This window comes from Anthonomus grandis, chromosome 17, assembly GCF_022605725.1.
Source record: "Anthonomus grandis grandis chromosome 17, icAntGran1.3, whole genome shotgun sequence".
Lineage (NCBI taxonomy): Eukaryota > Metazoa > Arthropoda > Insecta > Coleoptera > Curculionidae > Anthonomus > Anthonomus grandis.
The window spans coordinates 15,177,289-15,201,654 of record NC_065562.1 but is presented as its reverse complement, the minus strand read 5'-3'; the positions used below and the strand labels follow the sequence as shown (position 1 = coordinate 15,201,654).

Here is a 24,366-nt window from a genome sequence, read left to right as displayed (position 1 = left end):
CACTATATGAATTATTTTTTGTATGGAATAATGATTTTTTTCCTAAGCAGTTGAAATTTTGTTAGGACCATTGCTTAACAAAAATGGTTTTAAAAATCTGCAAAAATCAAAAATGTTGTCTACTTCAAGGCTGGAAAAATCAGTTTATTTAGGTAAAAACGTTTTTTCGATGGAAAAACTACTTGAAAACTGAAATTACTTTAGCTGTCTGGAAAAAATGAATAAATAACGTTGACTGCCTGGATATTCTCCAAACTTACTCTAGATATAAACTTACTTTAACTTTATCGATATTGATTTATAGTGTAAACGTCATATTTTCTGTCACATTCAAGTCTTAGGAATATTTTGGGGAAAACAGGGAATTTTTCTGGGACCACTACTGGAACAAAAATAAAAAAAATTTAAAATGCCTGGAAAAGAGAAAATTGTTCACTACTTCAAGAGAATAAAAAATCACTTTATCCAAGTAAAGAGGTGTTTCCTATGGAAAAACTCTTTGAGAAAATAACATCTGGAAAAATTAATAAAAGGCGTCAATTGCCTGGAAATGTGGTTTTATTCTAGGTTTTCTAAGAACAGGAACTCCAATTAAAATTTGGTAGAAAAACGTAATGCATATTGCAGTTAAAGTATTTTTTTCAGTTCCAAAAACTCCAAAAATATTGTTTTCTTTAAAACCGTAAGTTTCATTAGGGCAATTAAATAAGTGATATTTTAATTTTAACAGTAAGGAGATTTTTCCATAAATATATAAATTATCCCACAAGCAGCATTGAGAATACTGCCGGAATATATTCAAAATATTACACTACAGGATTAATGCCTACAGTATTTTTTTTAATGCCATACTAATTTAATCGTGGATTTTCACAAAATAATTTATTTGAGACATAACTTAAGTGAATACTATTAACGTTTTTTTTTTAACAAAAATATGTCGGTAAAATATTGCAACTGCCTAGACGAAAATTATCTCAAATAAAGAATAAGGATTTATAGAATAAATAAAAAATAAGAAGAAAATTTCAAACTTCTTCAGGTGCTCTTATTGATATAAGAGCATCGATAGTCGGTTTTTAATTATCTTTATAAAAAAAATAGATATTTCTACATACTGGCATTATTAATTTATATTAAAACAAATCGTGCATCGTGTCCATTTAAATTATGCCTTATATATATTATTGTAATATTTCTTGTATATTCCAGGGATGTTTTCAAAGGTTTATTAAGGGAAAATTCGCCATACTATTGAAATTATTAGTGGACACATATATTATTTGCTGAAAGGGTAGAAAATCACTATAACCCCATAAAATCGTTTTTCTAGAAGAAAAAGGTTTCAAGTAAATAAAAAGCGTATTTTAATGCCTGGAAAAATAGATTAAATCACCTTAGTTACCTGGAAAAGTGTCTATTTTTCGTTGTAGTTGTCTATTTTTTTATTTAGAAATGTAGAAAAAGTAAACTCGTTTTTTCTGGGGAAAAATTAATCCAATTACTTGGAAAAAATAATTCAACCACATCAGTTGCCTGGAAAATGTCTTTTTTCATTTTATAAATTGTGATCGGCTTATGTATGTTTTCGAAAAAACTGCTTTAAAGGATTAAAACATGACTCAAACTACCTGAACAAAAAAATCTCTAACTACCTAAAAATGGTAATAAATAATTAATTAAATCAGGTAATAAATAACTAATGAATTTACAATAATTAAAGAGTGTAAAAAGTAACATCTATCTGTAATGGCGAAAACAGATAATATAAGAACGTGTATGAATAGATATATAATTAATACTGTATCAATAAAACTTAAGCTAAGCATAAAATTGTAAAAATAAATGATTATAACGAATGCTAGAAAACAAACAAACGACTTTAGTTATTGCATATTACTTAACTATGCAATAACTAAAGTCGATTTTTTGAAGCTATATTGAGCCTTATTAAAAAATTGATGATCACATTCAGTTTTTTGATAAAAATACCGGTTTTAAGATATAAAAGAACCTGAGCTTCGTGAAAATTAGAGAATATAACTCTTTTTACCTACCAATAACTACTACTACCAAAATAAGACTATACTCTACTACTAGGAAAAGGCGTGTTTTCATTGAATTCTTTTTGGCACTAAAAAAGCCTTAATTCATAAAAAAAATTAATAAGCGACGCAACTGAAAAAAATTCTTAAATTACTGTACCTACTTAAAAAAAAAATGAGTAATTGAAAAGACTTAAAACCAATGCGTGAACCGTGTCCATTTAAATTATGCATTATAGACAAGAAATATATTAAAAGAAAAATATAATTTTTACAAGCATGTGCCTTTTTTATGTAGTGAAAGAGAACTAAATTGACTTTTTTTGACTTGAAACTTCAACCAAATCGTTTCAATCAATTCAGTTCAAATTTTCATGAAATATAAAATTAAATTATTCCAGGTACTTGACGCCTTTAATTTATTTTTCCAGACAGTTTAGTTGAATATTTTGATTTCTTCCAGGCAGTTGAAGCAATTTTTATTGCAGACTTCAGGAATGTTCCAAACATTTATTTCTAGCCTAAGAAACTTGTTTTTAATTTTGAATACTTATGCAATTTTTTAATTGACATTTATCTAATAAGACTTGCTAAGCTTTCTTGAAGTTCATTTCGCAAATACTAAATTTATTGTAATTTCTCACCCCTTGTAAATTTTCAAAATTCAACATTATATCTGAAAAATTTAAGATATATTACCTTTGAAAGATTTACCAATTTTTTCTTATTTTTTTAATTATTTTTTTAATTGTTTTATGTATAACGTAGAAGCGTAATTTTGGGTAAAATGTTGTATCTCATTTGATTGAAATTCATAATTTCCTTCAATTCACGTCCTTTTTCATTAAACCCATTGTAAAAATAGCATTTTGGGTTGCATTTTCAAAAATTATTCAGTTTTCATTATTTAATTTTGAATTACTTACTATATTTAATTATTTTATTTAAAACGTAATTTTGGATAATGTTTTGGCTTCAAATAACATACATTTTTGAGAAAAAAATTGTAAAAATCAATATATTTTCTGATATTTCAAAGTTTTTTTTTAGCAATTTTATTTTAAGAAAAATAGTAGATTGTAACTTCAGGAATATTCCAAACAAAAAAAACACAACAGTTATTCACAGAATAACTTTAATGCTTCTTCCCCTAAACAAAAAAATAATGCCAATGGTAAAAATTGTTTGTATCGTGCATAATTTAACTGATTACGATGTACATTTCTATTTTAAAATCAAATTAATTAGGCCACCAATCTATTCAGGTTTTTTAATTAACATTTTCCTTGCCTGAAAAGAATTAATGAATAAACGCATGAGATATTAATAAAAATCATTAGCTCATAACACAATATCAACTAGTTTAAAAGAAAATTAATTTAAGTCATGCATTACTCAAATGGACACGACTCAAATACTAATTTATTTTATTTTATATTATTATATTGATTTCATTTTTGATATACTTCTTTATATGTACCTTTGTATTAAGGGAAAGTGACTACTTCAAAAAAAACTGAGTAATTGAAGCAAGACAAAACGAAAGCGTGAACCGTGTCCATTTAAATTATGCATTATAGACAAGAAATATATTTTTTGTTATGAAGATTTCAGTGGAGACCTCGTAACACTATTAAACTCTTATAATATCGCACAATAGTTCAAGGCAATACGAAATTCCAGTGGCACTCCTAAGGATGCAGTTTATCGTATTAGGATTCTAATCCCGAATTAAATCGATGGCATTTACTGGCTAATCTGTATGCCGACACATACAGAAACGGGATTAGTCTATTGGGTGGGCCACCCCATTAATAATCGGAGTATACATATTCTGTAGGTGTACCGACCTGATTCCATAGAAAAACAATACTGTAAATTATACTCAATTAACTAACGTGATTATTTGGTAAATTGGCAAAGACACGTTGTCGCACGTTTTCCCCCCTTTGTTTCTCGAGGGATCCGGTACAAAGGTTTTATATCTAGCTAACACTACCCTCTTTCCCCCATATTTTCACAAAAGGGAAGACACATGCTTTTGTGGTGAAAGCACTTAGTGGCGCCATTAAAATAATTGAGTGGCGCAGACCGCGGATGCCGCCATTTTCTTCCGTAGACGACAGTAAAATGTATATTCGTGAGTTATCATGGTAAGATGTTTAGAGAGTAGAAGGTAATGTGGATAGGGGTGAGTAGCATTGATGTAAGGGAAGATATATAGAAAATATTATGAAAAATAGGGCCTTTTCTTAGTCTTAGTTCTTTAGGTGTTTTTTCAATCCAGGTGGCTCCTTTGTTTTAAGTGGCTTGAGCCATTTTTTTAATACTTTGTAACAGTTTTTTCCCAACTGATAAAATGGAAAAAAACACTTTTCCGGTTGACTGACGTGATTCAATTTAATTTTTCCAGGCAGTTAAAATCATCAACATTTTGAAAGATTTTCAAAATTTTCCCACCAATTTGACGCACAGTTAAATAATTATTTGGGAATGGATTTCTTGCCTTAGAAACTTGTTTTTAATTTTGAGAACCTATGGCAATTTTTTAATTGACATTTATTATTACTCAAAATTCAAAATTATATCTGAAAAATTTAAGAATTTATTAGCTTTAACAGATTTACCAATTTTTTTATTATTTTTTTAATTGTTTTATGTATAATGTAGAAATATAATTTTGGGTGATTTTTGGCACCTCATTCGATTGCAATTTATCGTTTTCTCCAATCCATGTTTTTTTTCGTTAAACTTATCGTGAAAATAACATTTTGGGTTGCATTTTCAAAAATTATTCAGTTTCCATTATTTAATTTTGAATTACTGGTAAAAATATATTCGAAAATAAATTCCTTATTTAAGGATTTTTTTTAATTATAATAATTTGTGTCGATTTTTAAATTGAAACGAACATAATGTTTTAAGCTTTGATCATCGTTAAAACATAGATATCGATAGTTAACTTTTTTTTGGGGATTTCCATTAAAAATCACATTTAGAATGAAAACTATTTTGGAATTTAAATGATTTTGAAAAAACTCTGTGCTCTTAATGATCAGTTTCACATTTGTCGATTTTTTTGTCGATTTCTTAATATTTAAATAAAATTAATTTTTTTCTTGTTTTTGAAATTTTCCTGAAGATTTTCAATTAAGTTTTTATTTTTTTTTTTAATATTTTATTTGAAACGTCATTTTGGATAATTTTTTAGCATCAAATAACACATACATTTTTGAGAAAAAAAATTGTAAAAATCTATTTTTTTTAAATATTTTGAAGTATTTTTGAGCGATTTTGTTTTCAAAAGAATAGTAAATTGTGATAAACTTCAACTGCTTGGAGAAACTAGGATGCCAACTTTGGCTTCAATTGCTTGAAAAACAAATTAATAAGTGACGTCAAGAAACTGAGTGCACTTTACTCTGTATTCATTTTCAGCTACTTGCTTGGTACTGCTCCGTTTGATACGTTTGATATTATTTCCAGCTTTCGAGAAATTAAAGATTATCCTATGTACTTCTCTAGTATATATAAGTTTACATTCGATTCTTCCATGAAATCCCAATTTAAACAGCTAATTTAATTTTACATTCGCGCCGTTCAAAAGTCTTACGTTATACCACATCCTCAGATTTAACGAGATACGTAACACCAGTGTCGAGATTCAAACGTAAGGGTAAAATTGCACCGCGGCACGTCGGAATTTTCCATCCCTTCTGACGGATGAAAATTCTTTGGAAATTTCCATGGCTTTAACGCTCCTCAAAGTATTTAGCGTTTCCTTGAAGACTGTGAGGAGGGCTCAGGTATAAGGGAACAAAGCGCCGCCGCTTTTCGGCACAAAAGACTTGGAATCTCGCAAATTTTCCATGTTCTCTGATTTGAATGTGCCAAGAATGTGTTCTTTCTTGAAATTAATCTTTTTTTTTGGCATTTTTTGTTTTAATTTTGTACCTTCTTTTAGACCGTTTCTGATGCGATAATTATGTGTGACATCTGCATTTTTTCTACGTTCGCCCTAAAACCGCTTAAAGAAAATGCAAAACTTCAAAGATTTAAATTCTTTAGGGGAGAGTTCCTTTGAAAGGTATGGGTGCATGTAAATTAAAAAAACCCGCATTTTAGCATGATTAAAAGGGAGGTTGTGGGGTGGGTAGTTGTGACTTTTGATTGTATATCAAAAGATGAGTCCTTTATTAATACATCTTAATTCAAAGAGTTATATTTAAGCACATATAAAGTAATCTATAAGAAACAAAAGTCTATATAATATAAAATTGGTAGCTTAATTACTTTCATTTAAAGAAAGAAATGTACGTCGTGGTCATTTAAGTTATGCATGAGACAAGCAATTTTTATCATTAGCAATAATTTTTGCTTGTGGGAACGAATTTTTTGGATGCAAATATTATATTCCCAGCATATATCCGTGAATATTCATAATGATTTTGTATGAAATTTTATATACGAAATTTTTTTAGAACATGCCTGGATTTGAAATGAAAATTGTTGCCTAAATAAGAGTAATAGGACATGATAATTAAAAATAGCTTCAATTCCCTGTAAGAAATTTAAATATTTAATCGAACTACCTAAGCCTAACTTATCTTCTACCTTCAAATACATGTTTACCGATGGATGATTTAAAATATTGGGAATAGTATTGAAGATCCTCGAACCCCTTAATAATGTTTTGACGATGGGTTATTGAGAAAATAGGGCGTGGAATGAAGGAATACTTTACATTTTGAAAAGGGAAAATTTCTAAAAAAGGGTGAACATTTCCTAAAAACACGAAATATTTCGGAATTTTGGTTAAAGAAATTGAGGTTAGATTTGTGAAAGATTAAAAATGTATGCTTTACACAAAATAATGAAAAAGAAACCTTCAAAATGTTTAGTCACGAATTAATATACATCCAAGCAGTTTTTGGTCAGAACCAAAATAAATGTATTGAAATTTTTTTAGTAAAAAACTCACTTATGATTCCTTACCTTGAAATTTTAAAAAATAATGCTGAATTTTTAAGAATTTGGCTCAAAATGCGGTTTTTAACAATTATGGTCAAGACAAGTAAAAATGGGCCTAGATTATAGTTTTTTTTAGTATATTAATTATATAAAAAAATAAAATGCTAATTTCCAGTGAAACTTTAACTTAAGGCTCAATCCTTGAATTAAATATTTTGGCCAATAATTTTGTAAATCTAACCAAAACACCCAAAAAAGAATTAATGCTATGCAAAATCTACCCAAAGAAGAATCACCCCCTTCTTTTAACAGAAAAACACCTTTAACTGCCTGAAAATTAAATAAAAATATTTTAACTACCTGAAAAGAAATTAGTCGTTCTTGGCACTTGATTTTTTGGTTCGGTTTTTTGAAAATTTCTTATTTTAAGAAAAACGGATATAATTTTAAAAATCTGATGATTACACCATTGGGTTTATTAGAAAAAAGTAGCTGAAAATGTGGCAAAAAACAGTTATATATATTTTTTTTTAATTTATTCTAGACATTCTAGATGTCATGCTCTTTTAAAGATTAGAAATAGCTTTTTATATTCAACAATTTATCAAGCCATTTAAACAATTTGTTTTTTTATTTCAAGCATTTTACTAAATTTATAAAATTTTTCAGGCTTTGCTTTTGACTTTCCATAACTTTTCATGACTTTCCTTGACATTTTGTATGCATTGTTTTATTTGTTTCCTCTTCCAGAGGCCTAAAATAATTTTTTACAATTTTTAAGAATTTAATTTTTATTTTATTTCAAGCATTTGCATAATTTTTTTGATTTTTCTAGGCATTACAAATAATTTTAGCAAATCTTTAATTATTTAAATATATTGTTTAATTTTTTCCAGTAATATCATTAGTACAAATACGTACAAGAACGCAATATATTTATACTGTATAAAATAATGCACATATTATACTAGTATACTATGGATACACATAAGATGTCCATTTCGAGTCAATGGGTTTAGATATTTCAAATTTCTAAAAAATCTCGAATAATATCAAAAATCTAATTACGCTATTGATTGTGTTTCGAAAAAAGCAGCAAAATAGCTAAAAATGTAGCAAAAAGCAGTCATTTGTATTTTTTGAAAATTTTATTCCAGGGATTTTTTACTTTTAGGCTACTCTTACGTTTCCAAGGGTTAGAAATAACTTTTTCAAACATTTTACCTTAATTTCATTTATCAATTTTAGAGTGAATAAATTGAACACTTCAGTTCATTAGACCATTAATCGATAAAGAAATAAAACGCTTCTATAACTATAGAAAAGAGTTTCATTCAAAGAGGTGCTTTTGTATTGCTTAATTTGTATAATTTTTTTTTATGACTTTTTAAACATTGTATTAATGTTTTTGACTGTTTTTACTTGACTTTCTTGTTACTAGTTTTATTTACTTTCCTATTTTCTTACTTTTTACATTTAGTATAAAGAATTTGACCAGGTACATTTATGTCTTTTGTACCCAGTTTTGTATATATTTATTTAGTACTTGTATTTTGGTTTTTATATTTATGTGTTTTGCTTTTTATGTATAGCTTTTTCTACAAAATTTTTTAAATTTTTTGACAATAAAGCATATTTAATTGATTGATTGATTGAACACTTCAATTCATTAGACCATTACCCGATGAACAATGAAACCCTTCTATAACCATAGAAGAGTTTTATTTGTTCATCATTTAACTTTTTGGAAGAAAAAAGTTGAACATTTCTCACAGACAGTTAAATAAATTAAACATTTCAGTTCATTAGACGTTGGCTGTAAAAGGGTTTTATATGTTCTTTTTCCAACTGTCTGAAAGGAAAAAGTTGAACATTTCTTACAGGCAGTTGAATAAATTAAACAGTTCAGTTCATTAGATCATTAATCAATGAACAAATAAAACTCTTCTGTAATTATAGAAAAGAGTTTAATTTGTTTATCTTTCAACTTTTTGGAAGGAAAAAGGTGAACACTTCAGTTTATTAGACCATTAACTAATGAACAAATCAAACCCTTCTATAACCATAGAAAAGAGTTTCATTTGTTCATTTTTCAACTTTTTGGAAGGAAAAAGTTGAACATTTTTCACAGACCGTTGAATAAATTGAACATTTGAATTCGTTAGATCATTGGTTATATAAAGATTTCATATGTTCTTTTGTCAACTGTCTGATAAGAAAAACTGAATATTTTTACAGGAAAATGAGTAACAAGCCAATAGGTTTATTAGTTTTTTTTTAATTTCTCGAAACTCGTTAATAATACCTAGGAACTTAATATAAAAAAAATACCTTCTTTAGGTCAAACTTTCCTAAAGCAGCTCTTACCAAACGGTAAGCAGAAAAACAATGAGGAACATGTTTTTTTTTAAGAGAAGTCTTTTCAAAACATATTTTGTTAACCACTTAAATAAAAAACATTAATTTAACACCTAGGATCTACTCTCTTTTATCTTTTTTTCTCTAAAACATGAGCCACCCTATATATTTTTTTAATAAATTAACCATTCATTACAATTAATTAATGAAATCACTAATTCTTTCCAGGTAAAGTCTCAGGATGGCGGCGTTTGTGGCAAAACAGATGGTCGGTAACAAGCTAAACGCAGTTAAAGGTAAGCTTTATTTTATTAATTAATTAATGAATAAAACATCATTTTTAACATTAAATAAACTAAATTTAATTTAATCGTATTGTCGCTCGATGTATGTGTGTGGGATAATGGCTGCTATTAGTAAGCCACCGATATGTTTATTTCTTTATATATAAATTGTTATTTTAAATAAATAAATGGCGGCCGAAGCGATTTAATTTAATTTAAATAAACGCTCGTTTGCATGATTATTCAATGAGTTTTTTGAAAATAATATAGTTGTTTCTATAAAATATAAATGTTCGACATCAGTGTTTAGTTACTCTCTTTTTTTATTACATACAAACAAAATGTTTTTGTTTGTTTACCCAAAATTTACATTTTTTTTGAATGAAATGTAGTCGCATTTTCTCGTAGTTCTTACTCTCTATTGGTTTATCTTCCTTTTCTATTATACATAAAATTAAGATTTCTCACTCTTCCTTGATTTATCACACATAAATAAACGTATAAATCCAAGAAAAAAAAATTAATTATTGATCTCTTGAACGTGGTAGCTTAATATCAAATTAGGGATCAAAGACATATTTATTATTAACTGTGGCATCTATCTATACAATATTACTATATACCCCTCAAGGGCCCTTCGTAAATATTAGGTTTGCTCAAAGGCCGTCTCCATAATAATAATTATTATTACGAGAAGATAATAGGCAGCCAGAGATAATGAGTTTGCTTCCAGATACTATGATAAGGTAGTTTATTGGGAATATTAGGGATGTTGGGAAGCTTTATGCACAATTTAATAAGGGCGATGCAGATGGTGCCGTAAAATATCGATAAGTTACGGTGTCTCTTGTTTGTTGTTATTAAAGTGGGAAGGTTTACCTTCTAAGAGGGTGAAAGTTGATTTGTCGTCCCTTGGGAGTTAAATATGGTCAAACTATAGAATTTTTAGTTTTATTCATCTCGGGTGAGTTTTATCACGACAGTGATTTTTATTGACACATATTTTATACGATAACATGTTAATCACAGCAGTGATTTTAATTTTTTTTCTTTTTAGTTTTAATGTGATAACCACAGTAATCTTGAAAAATTCATGTTCTGGGCTAAAATTTTAGTAAAAAGCTTAAATTATTATTCTTCAAAAATTTTGAGTTATCAATATTCGCTTGTGAGTAAAAAAACCTTTATCTTAACAGTGAATAAGATATAATTAATTTTTCAACTCACGTGATAATATATTTATCTCAGCAGTGATTTTTAATGTCTATCAATATTTAAAAAATGTGTGACTTACTTGTCAGATAAATTCAATATTACTCAAAATTTATTACATTCGATTTAAAATTGCTAAATTGATTTTGATACAATTATATTTTTATCATACTAGCATTCATTGACCTATAAATACCAATATTAATTATAAGTTCAATTTTAATATATTTCTCAGTAGTGATTTTAGACTCTCCTTGTCGTGATAATTTAATTTATCTCAACAGTGATTTTACACAGTCATCACACAGTAACAAAATTATAATTTATTACATTGAATTGGATTTAAAATTACCAGATATATTTCCATGCAATTTAGTTTTGATCATAACAGTGATTATTAAGGGTTAATTGATCTATAAGTACTGATTTTCAATATAATTTTTTTAATATATTTATCTCAGTAGTGATCTTAAAGTTTCGACTTTCCTTGTCTGATAAATACGATAATTTATAAAAACATGATTTTAGGCAGTGATTGTTCAAGAATTAATTAATTAATCTCATCACTGATTATAAAACAATTATCGACTTGTAATCTTAGAATAAATATATCTGAAATAATTTTCAATGTGTACTGGGTAATTAAATAAAATTTTTTTGTCAACCTTGCATTTGATAATTTAGATTATCACCTTTATTTGGATGCAATTATATTTTTATCACAACGGTGATTTTAAAAGAGTCATCGACTCATTAACAATTTTTTAATCAGCACACACATGATGATATATTTATCTTAGCAGTGATTTTAGACATAAATATTAGCCTCTAACCATTTATCATAGCAATTATTAAATGGGGCATAATCTTAATCTAAGAAAAATTAGTAGCAAAGGATTAAACATTCGTCTTTTGAATATTTTTTTTCTTGCTTGAATTAATGTAATAGCATATGGATTAATAAAAAAAACAATAATATCACTGTTAAGATAGCTGAGTTTTATTAAACATTATAAGTCAATACAAACAAGTTACTTTGTCTCTTGTTTGTTGTTATTAATGTGAGAAGATTTACTTTCTAAGAGGGTGAAAGTTGATTTTTCTTCCCTAGAGAGTTTTATCACGACAGTGATTTTTATTGACACATATTTTTTTCTTTTCATCTTTTATACGATAACATGTTAATCACAGCAGTGATTTAAATTTTTTTTCTTTTTAGTTTTAATGTGATAACCACAGTGATCTTGAAAAATTCATGTTCCGGGCTAAAATTTTAGTAAAAAGCTTAAATTATTATTCTTCAAAAATTTTAAGTTATCCATATTCGCTTGTGAATAAAAAAAACTTTCTCTTAACAATGAATAACATATATTTAATTTTTCGGCTTATGTGTTAATATATTTATCTCAGCAGTGATTTTTAATGTCTATCAATCTTTAAAAAATGTGTGACCTTCTTGTCAGATAAATTCAATAAACTCAAAATTTATAACATTCGATTTAAAATTGCTAAATTGATTTTGATACGATTATATTTTTATCATACTAGCGTTCATTGATCTATAAATACCAATATTAATTATAATTTTAATTTTAATATATTTCTTAGTAGTGATTTTAAACTTTCTTTGTCGTGATAATTTAATTTATCTCAACAGTGATTTTACACAGTCATCACAAAGTAACAAAATTATAATTTATTACATTGAATTGGATTTAAAATTACCAGATATATTTTAATGCGATTTCGTTTTTATCATAACAGTGATTATAAAGGATTCATTGATCTATAAGTACTGATTTTCAATATAATTTTTTTAATATATTTATCTCAGTAGTGATCTTAAAGTTTCGACTTTCCTTGTCTGATAAATACGATAATTTCTAAAAACATGATTTTAGCCAGTGATTGTTCAAGAATTATTTAATTAATCTCATCACTGATTATAAAACAATTATTGACTTGTAATCTTAGAATAAATATCTCTGAAATGATTTTCAATGTGTACCAGGTAATTAAATAATTTTTTTTCGCTCCTATACTTTTGGTCCGCTGGGACCAGTTTGGAAGCTTTAGATCTTGTCTGTAAATGGCTATAAAGCAATTCTTAAAAAAAACAAGAATTATCAGGTGTACTTAAATCTGGTCAGTCGGGGGAAGCCAAAGCTTATATGCTAAGGAAAGTGAGGACCAGTTGTTGGGGTATCATGCTTCAAAGAACCATAATGTGTTATATAGTCGCGTTGTTTGTTAATATAATGTGTTATGTGTCAAATATCTATCAACATTTATTACTTGTATCCTAAATTAAACCATATTTTACCAAATTTTAACCCAATCGGACGAATAGCAAAAAAGTTATGATGGTCACGTGACCCTAAAATCTATAATTTTAAAAACTAAATAATTATATCCTTAACAAATCTCAAATCCTAAAATGCATAAAATCCTAAATCTCACCTAATACCTAAGTCCATATTTTACATTAAATAAATCAATACGATCCACGGTGCATAAATCCCATTATTTTTAAGTGCCAATTTTTTGTTGAGCCACCCGAGTTGGCCTTGAAATGTGTGAAAAATACGGCATTTTTTTAAAATTTTGCCGAATTTTCCTGGCCGCAATATACAATTTCCCCAAATGATATGCACATATTCAGAAAGCTCAGAGTTTTCCTGATTAGACGGTTCCTTTAATTGACAGGTTCCGGGTAATTTTCATTGAAAATTTAACGAAACTCTGACACCCTTCCGAAAAATAACATGCCGAGATACTTGCTGTTGGCTGCCACATTGGATCATTTCACCCTTGTGGTGACGTTTAACGAAAAAATCGGAGAAAATTGACTTGTTTGATAAAAACGATTTTTTTGTACTTCTAATATACCTGAAATTTTAATGTGTTTTGTAAAACAAAATTTGGGATCTTATAGATGAGGTTTCATTTTCTATTAATGTACAAGGACGCCGCAAATGAATAAAACGCAAAAATGCAAATATCTCAAAAACTATTAATGCTAGGAAAATTCTAATCACACGTAAATAATCGGCTTATTATATTGTTTAACACCTGAAAATATGAATGGTTGAGCTGGCGCCACTAGAAAGTTATTAAAGAAAATATGATTTTTGGGTCGGACCTTCATGGGAAAAATTAATTATTGCTCGATTTGTATAGTTCACAAAAATTTTCCTTATATTACATTTGAAGGAGAAATAATAAGGGTTTTTTTTCATAAAAACTATTTTTTCAAAATATGTACCGTTTAGCGAAAAATTCCAAAAAACTGAAAATGACAGAACTCGTTAAAAAAAATTTTTTCAAAAAAAAGCTCCAAATATGTCATTTTTTATATAAGACTAAGCATTTTCGCTGAAAAACTTTTTTCATTTAAATTATAGTTTAGCTTCTGAAACAGTTTGAATTTTTTTTTACTCACTTTTACTCGCTTATATTTACTCACCCTGTATATGGACCTTGCCCAAAAAAGTATACAGTTCTTAAGCCCTCAATAACCCTTATGTCCTAAAAATTTCAAGTCGTTTGAAAGCTTTAAATTAGAGTTCTCGCCAGAGAAAGGAATTTCACACGTTTTTTTACCAATTTTTGACTTTAACTCTGTACCGTACCCTTTGTAGGTACTGAAAAAAAAAAATTATTTACGGATCTATAATTGCCAATGTATTAAGAGCTGACATGCCAAATGTAGTCTTTCACTACCCATACAGCCAAATATATGAATTTTTATTTGCCAAAAAACACGATTTTTGAGTCGGAGAGCACGACGTGCATAATATACTCGCTGACGCTCCTACATAACAATTTTTTCATCGGCTCACACATGATAATAATAAAATTACCCAAAAACATTAATATCACTGTTAAGATAGCTGATTAAACATTATAAGTCAATACAAAAAATAAATTTACAATACAAAAAAAAATATTTTTTTTTCGTAAACATTTAAAATAAGATAAAATAATAATATCGACGGTGATTTTAAAGGTTAAATGACATGACCAAAGAAATATTATTTGTCACCTTAAAAGCTTAATTGAAATGTTATATTAATCCAAACAGTGATGAACAGTACAAAAAATTGAAATAAACAGATTTTAGCATTCAAGCAGGCAATATTTTACATCAAAATAAAATATAAATCCCAATAGTGATTTTAACATCATTCGAATCTGAAATTTTGCATTATAAAAATTTCTAAAACCACTTTTGAGATGAATAAATTTTTTTTAACCATATGTGGATTCAAGTACTAATTTTTAAAGGTTTATTAATGCGTTATCGTGATTTGTTATTCTTTTTTAAGTTATATTTTATAATTAAAAAAACTACTGACTACTGATTATACAGCTTCTAAGACCATAAATATAATTATAAGGTAAATCTCATCAGTGATTTTAACCAGATTAATTAAATGAATTTATTGTTTTAGGCGCAATAACATTTTTAAACTTGACAGAGATATATAGGGTATACCAATAAGAATGATATAAGTTTAAATTGCTAAAAAATAAAAACGAATTGGTTAATTTCTATGATTGATGTTTCATGTTGTAGTTTATTATGTAACATTATGTTTTAAACAAAATATCATTAAGATGTCCACCTCGGCTACGGCGGCAGACGTTTAGGCGATGAACCCAGTTTTCAATCACTTTTTTTAACAAGTTGGGCTGAATTTCGCGAATAACCCTAGTTATGTTACCTTTCAACTCATTGATGGTTTGAGGATTGTTAGAATACACCTTAGACTTCACATATCCCCAAAGAAAAAAGTCCAGGGGAGTAAGATCACAGGACTTTGATGGCCAGTTGATATTGCCATGTCGCGAAATTATTCGATCTTCAAAACGCTCTCTTAATAAATTAATTGTGGCTCGCGCGGTGTGTGATGTTCAGAAGCGGCAATTTTGCGTATTGATAACGCCACTAAGACAAAAATGGGCTTCATCTGAAAAGATGATTTGTTTCCCAAAATCGGCATTTTGTTCCAATTGCAACAGGGCCCAGTCGGTAAACGTTCTTCGCAAACCATGGTCAGCAGGCTTCAATTCTTAAGTTAGAACCATCTTATATGAATGTAGGCCTAAGTCTTTCTTCAAAATGCGCCACAGAGACATTGGTGAAATGCCTAATTGCTGAGAACGGTGCAAAACAGACACATTGTTATTCGCGTCAACACTTTCTCTTGAAGCGGTCCTTGCACTTTTTTGTCGCGTTGGCTTATTATCCAGAAGAGTGTACTCCCGGTCAAACCTATTAATTGTGCGCCTTATTGCAAGCTCAGAAGACCGTCCACGATGGCCAAAATCTTCTCTAAGAGCACGATAACAGGCTCTAACCGATTGCGCATTTTCATAATACCTTTTCACGATAGCTATACGTTGCTCTGGACTTAAACGATTCATGATGAAATGTCAAAGTATACTTAACACAACTGATGCTTGATCCGCGTTTTAACATATACCATTTTGCGTACATGGCCCACTAAACTTCCATCACTTCTATTGGTAGACCCATTATAAAATTTAATTAATTAATATTTAACTTTAATCAGCTTAAAAATGGTAACAAAATATATAAATTAAGATTTTTACTTTAACAGTGCATTCTTCCTGCATATAACAAACTGTACACCATAGGCAATTAAGTTATGCCGCATAAAACTGATAAATACCACTTAATATTACATTTCATAATATTCTAGGGAAAGCATGTTATTATCAAGAAAACCTCGTAAATATTAGTTAAACCGGTTATATAACGCGCAATATCTCTCTTACAACCCTAACCCCTTTTAAATTGAAAATAAATTTAACTTACTCGTGCAGTAAAACTAAATTAATTTAACCTATATTAAATTTCACGTGGAATTATTTGGGCAATTTTTGATTAGTTAAAAATCAGCTTCATTGGCTTCATCAAAAATTCCTCAGTTATTTTTTTAATTAAAAAACCAGTGGTTTTAAAAATGTTGCGCATTTAACAGCCTGCACTGAAAATTGGAAAAACCAAAAAAGAAACTCGTGGAAACGGCGTTTTTCCATCAAGGAACGTCAATTTTTAAATGAAATTTTTATTAAGGTAATAAAATGTGTTTTCGCCGCTCGACGCAATTTAGTAAATCTATCTCCTAGCATGTCTGTTAGTAGGAATTTTCACGGAAATTATCACGCACTTAACGTAGTGATAATAATCGTGAAGAAATTTTCATCGTCGCGTTCTAATTACGAACCGGGTGCATTCCAAGGCGTCTCCGCCCTGGCAGCCAGATATTGCGGCAAAAATTTTATGTTCTTCCTACATTTCCTTTTAAAATTGATGAAATTATTCGGATCTACATCTACAGAAAATTCCCTTAAAGTCCGGACTGTATTATACTTTTTTTCGCAAAAGTTAATTTAATAAGGGAAGTATAATGTGCAATTAAATTATGCTATAAGTTAATTGACTTGATTTTAGAGTCGAGGGAATAGAGGCATTTTTTGTACCGTAAGACATCGTTTCTTTAAAAGTTGAAATTTTTTTTTTGGTTTTAAAATTTTTTATATCAGAGCCAAAAAATATATAAATTCGCTATACAACAAATACAGTAGTAGCCTTTATAATCACTGTTGAACCAACTCCTAAGGCACATAATTATTAAATTTAATATTCTGTACCAGATTGTCGTTGTTTTGTCACTGGATAAGTAAAAAAAAAATAAATATTAGTAGCTGAACCTTGAAAATCACTATTGAGAAAAATAGGTCATCACATCATACTCGATACGTCAATTTAAGTATGCGGTAAATTACGATTTTATTATAAGAAATGCATTTTATATTTAATTTGAGAAATAAAATACCGCGTGAATAAAAATATACATAAATTGAAGCAATAAAATCACTGATGAAATAAATAATTTAATGATTAAAAAGTTTCTGCTTAAAATAATCTTTTCATTAATTATCACCTTTAACTGTCAGACAAGGAGAGTAAATAGGTAAAATCACTGCTGTGGTAAGTATATTTTCATGTGTGATCCGAATAAAAAATTATAAATAGGTCAACGAAACCTTTCTTTAAAATCACTATGGAGAAACATTTTTATTAAATCCAAATAAGTAGCAATTAATTTTTTTTTATATATCTTAGTAATTAGGAAACTACCTGGGTAAAAATGATAAAAGCATTGTTAAAAATACGTGAATCAAAAAAAAATCTCTGTCTAGATTGATATAATTCATACGTTATCGCAATTATTAAACAAGGAAAGAAATTTAGAAATCAAAATGAATATTTAAAATCACTGTGTAGTAAATAAATGATTTAATAATTTTAAGTAATTTAAATCGTAGTTGAGATAAATACTTTGTCAGTTTAAATAAAGAAAACACATTTTTCCACTAATCTCAATAAATATTTTAGATTACTGCAAAAATTCCTTTTAGTCATTAGGGCTTATAAAAAATCACCATTGAGAAAAATATTTTATCGCATTTAAGCCCATTAATGAATAAAACTGTTTTCCAGGTCAACGAGCCATTAAAATCACTGCTAAAATAAATCATTTATCACAATCATGATAAATACATTAAGAGTTTAGTAATAGATTTTTTTGAATACTAACTGATAAGAGAAGTGATAAATTGATTCCTGGTCATTGATCCTCTTTGGATATCACTGCTGAGATAAATATTGTGTCAATTTCAAAATGCTGCGAATTTTTGAATTAATAAGATAATGAAAAAATGTTGGAAATATTTAAAAAATTAACATTTTAACGGCGATTTAAAAAACTGAAATATTCTCAGCAAAATTTGCACTAAAGGATTACTGAGATTTTTTAAACATAATTAAATCTTCGTTTTGTTCACGTTAAAAAAATCTCAACAGTGATATGAGTTAGAAATGTTTCTGTTACAATCTTTATATGTAAACATCTTAAAAGTGATTTAAATATTTTAATGTAATTAAACCAGTACTATTTTTTTTTTAAATTACAATCAAGATAATTATCACTGCTAAGTTACAAATTTTAAATCAGTTTCAAGGAGTAAGAAAAAAAATTATTTACTTTAGCACAAGATTGTTTTTAATACTTATCATAAATAATACTTATACTATATCATAAAACTGGTAAAAATACATAATCATTATTAAAGTAAATACTTGATTGCATTTATGCCAATAAGAGAATTTAATAAATTATCACAACTAAGATAAATACTGTATCAATTTCATAACAGGTACTTTTAAAATCGCTGTGGTGATAAATATCTTATTAAGAACAGGAATTTTTTGTTTCATGTGCTGAGTCTATGAAAGTGTAAATAATCACCGATGAGATAACTTTCTTATTAGTATTAATATATTGTGAAAAATCAGTATTTATTTTTACAGCTTGAAAACAAGATGAAGTATAAATCACAATAGTGATTTTAAAATTTTATATGTAATTAAGCAATTATTTTAACTGTGATTTATAAAGGCTAAATAAGGGTCCCGTAAAATGAAATTTTTGTTTTCTTAGGGCCATAGGGGAGATGAAATGTTATTCTTAATAGTAATTTAAAAACGTTGACAAGATAAAATTATATAAGTATAATTTTTATAAATAAAATCACGGTTAAAATAATGTTGTTTTAGCGTTAAATCAAATAAGCGAACAAAAATATTTACTACAAATCTCAATAGTGATATTAGAGTTCCTAAGACTGATGAAGTTTTGGATTCTAGGAACTTTACAATCACTGTTAAAATAAATATTTCCTTAAGCTTTTAATTTTTAAAAAGGGAAAAATAAAAATCACAACTGTGATTTTAAGGCTTGAATCGAGGCAAAATAATTATCTTAAAGCCAATTTATCACTGAAAGCCTTAATGGATAAAAAAGCGTTTGTTTATTAGCCGAACAAAATGAAATAAAAATATCAACAGTGATATGAGTGAAACTTTTTCCGTTAAAATCGTAATTGTAATAAAAAATTAATCTAAGCAGTGATTTAAAAATGTTGCCAATATAAAATTAGTTCATTTTTTTAAATAAAATCACGGTTGTGATAACACTGTTTCAGCATCGAATCAAATAAGCGTACAAAAATATTTTGCACTTTTTCCAGGTAGTTGAACTTTTTGATTTATCAATACTGAGATAAATATTTTAGATTAATTTTACTAATTTTGAAGTTGTAACAGTAATTTTAAATTAGAGACTTAAGTTTTGAAATACAGGAAATCTATAATCACTATTGAGATTAATATTTTGTCGTGTATATGCCGATAAGAGAATTAAATAGATTTTTACAGCTTAGGCAAATAGTATTTCTATACCATGACTACTTTAAAATCACTGCTGAGATAAATATTGTATCAATTTTAAAACGATTTATTTTATTACAGCTATTTACTTTGAAACTTAGAACTGTTAAGATATTTTTTTTAATATTTTCAATATAATTAGGAAAATTACTTAAACCCTTAGCAAAATTTGGCACTAAAGCCTAAAGGAGATATATTTTTATTAATGCTTTCAAATTATCACATCTCAGATAATTTTTTAATTGAAAAAAAATGTTTTTGTTCGCAATAAAACAAAAAAAAAATTGACGTCAGAAAAATTAGCAAAATTTCGGATTAATATTTTTTTGCAACCCTCAACAAGGGAGTTTTGAGTCAAAATAAAAAATTGAAAAAAATGTTTCAAATAGGGTTTTAGAGCGTAAAAAAGAAATTTACACCCCCGTACAACTACTCCTCGTTGTCTTAACTCAATCTAATCTTTTTCAAGCTTCACGCACATCATTACTCTTTCGGGACAAGCGTTTCTTTGGCACTCGCAACTTTCGTTTTTTTTTCTTAAAGCCTCCAGTCATGATAAATTCATTCATCAATCCGAATGGGGCTTTGATTGTCTTTATCCAGCGGGAATCATTAATCAACCGCATTTCAGTCCCCGGAGATTATCAGCTGCGATTTTATTCATAAGTGTTAAATTTTTTCGCTCTATGATGAATAATTATTATTCAGGCACAAGGGTCGTTTTAGCTATAAGACTACTCGCCCACATCGCTCTGTTTAATAACTAGCTGAATTTGAAGAGATCATGAACCTCGTCTCCTACCTACAGCATTTTGAAAATTAAACGGTTACATTATAAGATGTTTTTTTCGTGACACGTTATCGATTCAATCTGGCGATAAAATATGACTCCTAATATTTCCGATTTCGTTTTGCCATCCGGACTTAACGAGGGGGAAGTTTTCCAATTCAGATATCCAACTGGAAACGTAAGAACATCACGTAGGTCTTCTGGCAATCGTCCTGGAAATAACAAAATACTCACGCATCTCCAAGACGAGGGTCGCGTAACCGATACGGTTTTGTAAATGCGTTTCTTTATAGACTTTATTGGGGTAATTTCGATGGTAATAGGGTCTGTTTGGTGTCGCAGAAAGAGCCTATCCGAGTTTCACTCAAGTTTTTCACCTAATGAAGCGTTTATGTTGGTATGCAATGGTGCATTTAATGATTAACATGTCAAGTGTTTTTTAAGATATATGAGAAAAAACTGTCATTTTTGTGGACGTAATAAGTATTGAAGACTAGACGAAAAAGTACTTCATCGCGTTCTAGAACCCAAAATTGAAAAAAGGTTAATAATCTCATCAGTGATTTTACAGCCTCTTAAGCTTAGGCAAGATTAATCGCAATAGTGATATGAATATTTGATCACTATTTATATCACTGTTAATATTGTCTTAAAGTCACTCTTTTTTGTGAATTATTTTAGGGCTGAACTAAAATTTTTATTTTAACAGTGATAACTTGGAAAGTCATATTTGTCTCAACTATGATTTTATACAAAACTTATACCGTTTAAATTTTCCCAACATTTTTAAATCACTGTTTGGATTAATATATTATCACATTTAAGATTTTAACTATTTTTTTTACTTCTGCTGTTGAGAATTTGTTCAGTTAAAATACATTTTTTTTTAAATAACGGATTTCAGTGATAAATTGACTTTGAAATAATGCTAACTTTAAAATCATTGTTAGGATTTATATTTAATAAATCACTACTTTTATTAATTATCTTAGTACTAAGACTCAAAATTCAGAGTCACTGTTGAGACTTTAATAATATTAAAATTAATTTACAATATTTATTGCAGCATTGTTAAATTAAAAAGTTTGACAACCTGGAATTGCTTGTCTGCTTCAATGGTAAAACAATATTATCTCAACAGTGATTTTATGAAAAAATTTATTGTCAACATTTTAAAATCACAGTTAAAACTATTATCTAATTACATTCAGAATTTTAAGATCATTGTTGTAGTTTTTATCTTTTTCTAGTTTTTATCTTGTCAATAATAAAATGAACTCTTAGTTTCTGATAAGAAATAAAATATTGATTTTTGCAGTGATTTTAAAGGTCAAAAACTATTTTATTTACGACAAAATTATTATCACAGAAGTGATTTTTTCCTTTTTATATAAGGGAAAAAGATATATATTATTTATCTTAGCAGTGATAAGTCGGAAAGCTTGACGATCTGTAGCATTCAATTTTCTTTTCATTTGTCTACTTAAATGCTAAAATAAGTTTATTTTACACAAAAGGTTTTTGTACTGGTGTATGTTTAAAATGCCAAATAAATCACTGTTGGGATTTATAAATTATATCACTCAAACTTCTATGAATACAAAAATTTATTTTAGGTATTCCTATATATTTAGCATTTAAAATCACTGGTATGATTTATGTTTTATCTTATTTAAAAGATGCAAAAAAACATTGTTTTTTTTTAGTTATCTTGGAAATAAAAAATATTTATTTAAGCAGTGATTAGACTAGTTTGTGCTGCTTAAATAAGATAAAAAGTATCTTAACTAAGTGATTTTATAGAATGTGTTATCACAAATTTATTATTGGTTTTAAGTTTAAAAATCATTGTTACGATTACCATTCATCTTACTTAAATTTCCAAGGATAGAACATTTTTTTGCCGAATCATTCAGTCTAAAAGAATCACTGCTATGATTTTTATTTTATTTTAAAATTATAAAAAAAGGGAAGTTAAAAACGTAAAAAAATAAGTTTTTGTTCTGTTATCTGCTTGGATATAAGATCTGACGTATATAATATTTTTATCTCTGTAGTGATTTTTAACCAAAAAAATTAGTTTTATCTCAATAGTGAATATAATATATTTTTCAAGCAATATTTTTAAAACCAGGGATATTTCTTTTATTTTTTGTTAATTATTTATTATTTGTTATTTTATTTTATCTGCTTGTGATTTTAAAACTTCAAAACCAGACAGAAAATGTTGAATTTTCACTTCAATTTATTTTTATACGAAAAACGGGTATTTTCAAGAAAATGCCAAAAATGTACCTTGATTTTAATTAAAACCTGAAAAACGTACGATGAAAAAACCCAAAAAATTCCGCACATAAAAAGAACGCAGCACGATTTACATATTTTATATAACGCGCTATAAAACCTGTTATATTTTTTTGTTGCTGGGTCCCCTTTGTTTTTTAAGGATTTCAGTTAAAAAATAAAAAAGGAGAGAGAAAATAAAAACCGCCAGATTTGAGGATTAATTTTTTATTATATAACCGTTGGCTTAGGATTTGCGGAGGGATTAAACATGTGTGGCTTAAAAACACCTTTGAAGAATTAGGTTTTATATTAAAGCTAAAAATATAGAGATAAAATGTTTTTTTCAACTTATTGCTAACCTATTTTTTTTTTGGTATATCTGAATGCAATTGACCATAGTTTGGAAATCGAAAAAATTTAAAAAACTTTAATTTAATAACCTGGGCTTTCGTATTATATTTTTAAGTTAGTTAAGTGCATTTATCCATATCACAAAGGGGGAAAGGAGTGACAGGTTACAAAAATCTATCGATAAAACAAGCATTTGGCACAAAATATAACTAAAAACTCACCTAATAAAAGTGAAAACAGATAATAAAAGAATATAAAACTAACTTAACACTGAACCATTTTATTTAATATAAATATATTTTATTACTTCCAGGCAGTTGAGGTGCAATCTATTGCTCTCTTTTTCCAGGCAGTTGAGTTATTTATCTTACAGATATAAAAGAGAGTGATAGACTGAACCTCAACTGCCTATAAGAATTAATTGATTACTTCCAGGTAGTTGAGTGCATTTGATTATTTTTTAGAAAAAAAAACAGGGTAAAAATCATCTGTGAGCTGAATAACTCAACTACTTGGAAGTAAGAGTTAACCATCATAGAAAAATAGAAAAAGATAGTCTGCACCTCAACTGCCTGTAAGAATAATGTAATTACTTCCAGATAGTTAGACTATTTTATAGAGGAAAAAGAAAGAAATAGGAGAAAACTTATCTGCCTATAAGAAACACATATAATTTCTTATATATTTATATAAATAAAAAATACAAAAAGTAAAATTTAAAAAAAAAATAAAATTACATAATAT

The 24,366-nt window shown here is 27.6% G+C and overlaps 1 protein-coding gene across 9 annotated transcripts in view; it reads left to right on the top strand.

Moving 5' to 3' along the window:
• Positions 1-24,366, top strand: part of LOC126746053 (complexin) — a 361,290-nt gene that overhangs the window by 139,938 nt on the left and 196,986 nt on the right. For all 9 annotated transcript variants that reach the window (XM_050454151.1, XM_050454150.1, XM_050454149.1 and 6 more), the window contains one exon: positions 9,603-9,670. In XM_050454151.1, coding sequence (XP_050310108.1) covers positions 9,616-9,670 — 55 coding nt within the window. In that variant the 5' untranslated portion in view covers positions 9,603-9,615. The remainder of the gene's footprint in view (positions 1-9,602; positions 9,671-24,366) is intronic.